The following is a 5,944-nucleotide window of genomic DNA, read 5'->3' as shown; positions in this document are numbered from 1 at the left end:
AACTAATAACTATTATACCTCAGCTGATTAAGCCGTAATATAACCTCAAAACAAAATTGTTTAGGTTTGAAGTGAATTTCTTTATAAGCTCTGAATTTGTGATTGGACTGTGAGTTTGAACCTTGAGAAGAAGTGTTTGATTCAGATGGTTTAAAATGGGTTATACATGTAATGTGTGTAAGAAATCATTTTCTAGATGCGCATTTTTAGTTCATAACTCTGACAGCAAATGCAATCCTGCCCTAAGGAAGTTTTGCCAGTTAGGCCTAGGCCTAGTACATCAACATCGTTTGAGCAAGTAGAACAGTCTCTGCCATCTACTTCTAGTAATGCAGATGTAAGTACAATATTGATTAGGCCTACCATAATAATAGTTTTAATCCTAGGCCTAGAAATAGTGCTTTTAAAACAAACTTAATTTATCAATATGCAGAATTAGTCTAGATTAAGCCACTGTAGCCTAAATGCTTTTTGTTTGCTGGTCCCTGCAAAAATAATTTACAAAATTATTATTTTTTCAGCCAAGCGCTCCTACAGTTCTTCAAAACGGATCACTTTTTATGGTCGTCCACTTGAACAATGAGGAAACACGTAGTAGGCCTTATGCTAATTTAACAGAAGTTGATATCAGACATGAAGAGTCTACGACAACTACAGATAATAAAAAGGTAATTTGCTTAATCTACTATGCCCTATCAAACTGATAGCCTAAAATATATCGGTAATATATATTTATTTAATTCAGTAAATAAAATAAATAAGCGAACTAGTTGAATGTAGGCCTACCAACGCCTCATATTTTGTTAGCTTTTGTAGGGTTATGCAATGTTGTCTATAGGCAACTTTTATGTTTGATTTATATCTTACTACTGTCATAACTCATTGAATTACCAAATATGTAAATTGCATAGGATGAAAATATATGCCTACATGAAAAAATATATAAAATATAGCCTTAATGAAAAACTCATTTATTTCACTTTTTTGCAGAGCTATGAATCAAATGAAGACAATGCCAGTGATTTTATTGAAGATTTGTTTGATTTATTGCCTGAAGCGGCAGAAGAACAACAGCTACAGAATGTCGACGTGCTGTTTGACATAGCTCCAGATTTGGTAGAAAATGTTGCCATTGTAGTTGAACAAGTCAACCCAATAGAAGTAGCGCCAACAGAGGAACACCAGCAGATGGAGACAGCAGAGTCGAACTTAGAACATAATAATACAGCTGCTTTGCTCGAGGAAACAGATGAAGCTCCTAAAGGGTTCACCAAAAATGGGAACCGAGGAAAAGAGCTGCGCCGAGGTGTAAAGAAGACATTAAATCAAAAACGTGAAAAAAATAAAGATAAACATGCACTTCAGCCCCCATGTAATAATACATGTAAAAGAAAATGCACGACCAAACTTACAGAACACAGAAGAATGAAAATCCACGAACACTTTTGGGCTATGGAGGAAAATGAGAGAAAAGTTTTTATTTTAGGGCACATTGATAAAAGCAAAGTTAAAAGGAAAACACACCCAGAGGAAGAATCAAGGAGGGGAAAAACATTCTTTTACTTCCTTACAGACAGTGACGGAGCAAGAAAGATGGTTTGTAAAACATTTTTCTTATCCACACTCGGCTACAAAAAAAACAATGACATGTTCATTACTAATTGTTTTGAACAAATCAACTGATGGCGTTTTACCGAAACGCGATCAACGGGGAAGACACCCCCCAATAACCTTGTGGATAGGAGTATTATCAAGGATCATATTTTAAAATACAATCCATGTATATCACATTATAGGAGAGAACATGCTCCTAACAGGAAATATTTGCCCTGTGAACTGTCAATAGCAAAAATGCACGAAGAATTAATGAAAGATCACGAAGCAGAAGAAAACTTTCATTGTTCATACGACTTGTATCGAAATGTAAATATCAGAAATGAACATTTCCTTTGCCAAAATTGGGCCACGAGGATTCAGCGAAAGATGTGAAAAAGTACAAATCTACAACAAACAAGATCATGGCCAAATCGATGAACTTTTGTGGTCCGGAATGCAATGAATGGAAAAGATCATTAAAAAGAAATATTACTGAAGCCCGAGAAGCATATGAAAAATCAATTGATAAAGACAATTTAGAGATAGATATAGGCCTTCTGGTAACAGTTGTCTACCACAATGGGGACTTGCAGAAAGTAATAATGTTAGCCTCACATTTGAACTTTCAATAGAAGCAGTGTTTACTCGTAGGAATTGTCCTTTTCAGATGAATCATATTGTGGCTGTTCCCGACAAAAAACCAACCATGGATCCTTTTGCATGCATCTGCGCATGAGGGAAATTTCCGGTTAGGAAAAAGGAGGACATTGCGAGTGCATTAAATTCTTTTATCATGCACAAAAAGCAGATGCAAAAAAAATACACATTTGCATGGACAATTGTGCAGCCCAGAACAAAAAATGCAGGCTTTGTTTGTTTTCCTACCTGACAGGATTGGTAAATTCAAATGATATTTGAAGCTAATGAGATTGTTTTTAAAACTATCTAGAGACAGGACATACAATTTTGTCTGCAGACCATTTCCATCACCATAGTTAATAAAACAGGTAAGCAATGATAAATTTGAATTTAGAACCTATTATATTACAAGTACCTCCTTACTTTTTTAATGTAAATGTTATTAAATTAAGTAATCTTTTACGTTTCCACTTTCGGCGCAGGCTTTTTATTTGTTTCTTTTTTCCTTTTGTTATTCAATTTTAAATTTTTGTATTGTTTCAGATAAAGTCAAAAAGGAAAAAATTATGAATTTTGACAGACTTCAATGATGCTGTCAAAGCTTGTAACTCTGGAATGGTTACTGTAAAAGAGCATGGCAGCATCCAGGACTTTTTCCACCAGAATTTAACTATTCTTCACTGTATTTAAATTATGCATAAAGTTCATCGTCATTATCTTAGTTGAAAATGGTTCATGTTTTTTTGCCAAAGAGGATCTTTTGACATGTTCTACAGAAAAATCATTCAGTGGGGAAGTCTTTCATTTGTCCTTTTTAAAAGCAGGATTTACGAAGAAGAGAGAAGTTCCAAAACCAAATACAAGATCCAGCCCCAGAGGTGTGAACAAAGAAAAGAAACAAAGACAGTATTAAAAAAAACTGTGCCTTTGATGCCTGCCCAGAAACAGACATGGCTTTTGGGTTGATCTAGCTGTGAGTGAGGAGCCTGATCATAATCACAGAACATGACCATTGTCTGAGTTGTATAGACAATATTCATGTAAATTTCTAAAAAATGTGTGTAACTCTTTGTCATCATAGTAATTAGACAGTCTCATTTTATCATTTTTAAAACTAACACTAGATATTATTATGTGGACTTGTTACATGTTGTTTAGCCCTACAATCATGCTGTTTTTGAAATCGCATAGAAAAACAAGAAGCCCAAAAACCCGTATGTGGCAGATACGCTTTTTTGGCTTAGTATCGCTTACAGGTACAACTTATGTAACTACAAGCTATTTAAATGATAAATGAATTTTTTTACTTCATAATCTATATTTTTAGAATTCTGGATACATAATATTATCAAAGTTGCCTCAAAAAACCAGAAACTTAATATTTAAAATCTACTGCTTGGCAATGAGCAAAAGGAGGTTACAAAGTAAGCCTAGCTCAAAAAATTAGGCCAGATTTCAGATACCCTTTTCTTCCTTTAGCAGGGAGCAGAGGGGGACTTATCCAAGTATTTGAGGTCCTCATATCAGTTTCCCAGTCTATAAGTCTTTATTCATTTAACTGTGTACTGTAAATATACGCGTCTCAGTATATCAAAGGCAACTGATTTCGAATAATCCAAATTACATTAAATGGTCTTAAATCCGTCACTGCTGCCATATCTATAAAGTTAGATAATATTACTGCTGTTATAACTATGTTAAAGCTAACTAGCACATTAAGAACTAAATGGTGTTTTGTTCCAGGCATTTCTTTCATTCAGTCACTCATCTTAATTTTTCAAAACTTCACTGAATACACCAGAAAGTTGAAATATAGCACACGCCTCATTTGGGTATAAAAATAGAAAAACTAAAGAATTTGTTATAAAGGCTCTAAAACGTCCATAGGGAGTTAAAATGGGATTAAAATCTCTAGAAGAGCTATGTTTTGTTTTACAACTTCCACGATGTCCTAGAGAGAAACTATTTGACATTTCACGTGTCTGATGCTCACAACAGACAAATAAAACATGTTTTACGAAGATCAACCAACCCGTAAGGGTTGAAATGAGGTTGTTAAACCTCTGGAAGAACCTCATATGTTTGTTTTCTCAACCATCCCCGATGACTCTAGAGAAACATGAAATATGCACACCTATGTAGAAAAACAAACGTTTTGTCTTTCAGATTAACCACCCATCAATTAATTGTTAATATAGGGTTTGAAACACCTCTGAAGAGGCCTAAATATTTGCTTCTCCAAATTCACAATGGCTTAGAACGATAAAATTTGTAATACACGCTCCTTATGATCCCAAGAGAAAAGCAATGCTCCCTGCATCCGGGACTACTAAGTAAACGCTACTACACTAGCAAAATTTACTAAAGAAGAATTTTTAGACTTTGTGAAACCTCTCTTAATAATAAACCCTGAAAATAATTTATTTTCATTGAAGTTCCTCATCTCGATTAAAAATTATCGTGGGGTTTCTATACATCATATTTATAATAATAAGAGGCTGTAATCAACATCACTTTTACTAAATCATGCACTTTTTCTCCTATTTCAGGGGGAACTTCACGTTATTTCTCCTCTCTAGCTCTAAAATAGTTCGTTGTTATCTGAAACTTTTGTTGCCATTCATTAAAATATTATTGAGTGTTGCAGAGAAATTCTGTGCATTTCAATGGGTATCTACATAAAACTGCTGCACTTTCCAGTTTCAAAGTCCTAATACGTGATCGTTAAAATTAAAGTAAAATTTGTCTTAAATGGATCAAGAGATTTATAATCTTCCAAAGAATACATTACTTATTTTTCAGACGTGTTTGTTATGCCATTTACATAGGGACATGCCTATGACGTGCCTGTTGTTTAATTGGAAATTGCGTTGGAATAAAAACTACCGGTAACTTCTAATCGTCTACAAACATTTATTTAAGCGCAATTTTTTATAAAACCTGCAGGGTAATTGGGGAGAGGAACTCCCTGAGAACTGTACTATTTGTAAGAAACAGGCGCTCAATAATTACATCGTGATACTATGTTCAATAGAAGGTTTAAATTCCTAAGACGTTCAAGAACATACGTGTGGAACACAGTTTAGATCCTCGGGGCTTTATACACCCCATTGGCTTTCCAAGACATTGTCCTCAGTTAAACATTTTTGTTCCATAGGAAGTTACCACCGATTTCACAATAAGTCGCCAATTTATTGTTAAATATAGATTTGTCTTGTAGGTCAGACGTTATGACGTTCATTGGGATGGGCTCCTATAAAAAACAGGCTAGTAGTTGGTCTTCCCGCAGCTTCGTACCGTTCAGTTATTACTAGCCAGTTGAACTACATTAGATCCAATACCTTTTTTCAATGGCATGTTCATGCATTCCTGAGATTGTACATTTGGTTAGATTGCACCAATTTTACTTCTAAAACCTCAACTGTTAAGTGACCCACTACGATAGAATTATAATTGTTATTGGACAATATCATGTTAATAAGACTTGAGTAGTAGTTTTTTTTAAATTCTTTCAGCCATTTTTTTGGTAACCTTAGACGCATTAGTGGCATGTGAGGAATTTTTAAAATCAGAAAGGGAAAATAGATTCTTAGTGCCCAACTGCTTGTGTTTCTCAATAAGGTAACACAGAGGTGTATATAAAGTTCCATGATGTTTTGAAGAAGATTGTGGAGATTGTATGGGTTTTTAAGTAACTATATACTATTTA

General features: G+C 34.3%; 1 protein-coding gene across 1 annotated transcript; it reads left to right on the top strand.

The window, feature by feature from the left end:
- Positions 1-246: 246 nt before the first annotated feature.
- LOC124375014 lies at positions 247-1,372 on the top strand (the record flags this gene model as incomplete). Its single annotated transcript, XM_046833146.1, has 3 exons — positions 247-337; positions 522-668; positions 991-1,372. Coding segments are annotated over exons 2-3 (490 nt in total), but the record flags the coding sequence as incomplete, so codon positions are not given.
- Positions 1,373-5,944: the final 4,572 nt, after the last annotated feature.

This window comes from Homalodisca vitripennis, unplaced genomic scaffold (genome assembly GCF_021130785.1).
Source record: "Homalodisca vitripennis isolate AUS2020 unplaced genomic scaffold, UT_GWSS_2.1 ScUCBcl_12486;HRSCAF=22224, whole genome shotgun sequence".
NCBI lineage: Eukaryota > Metazoa > Arthropoda > Insecta > Hemiptera > Cicadellidae > Homalodisca > Homalodisca vitripennis.
The sequence above is the reverse complement of the archived record's forward strand: the minus strand, read 5'-3'. Positions and strand labels throughout refer to the sequence as shown.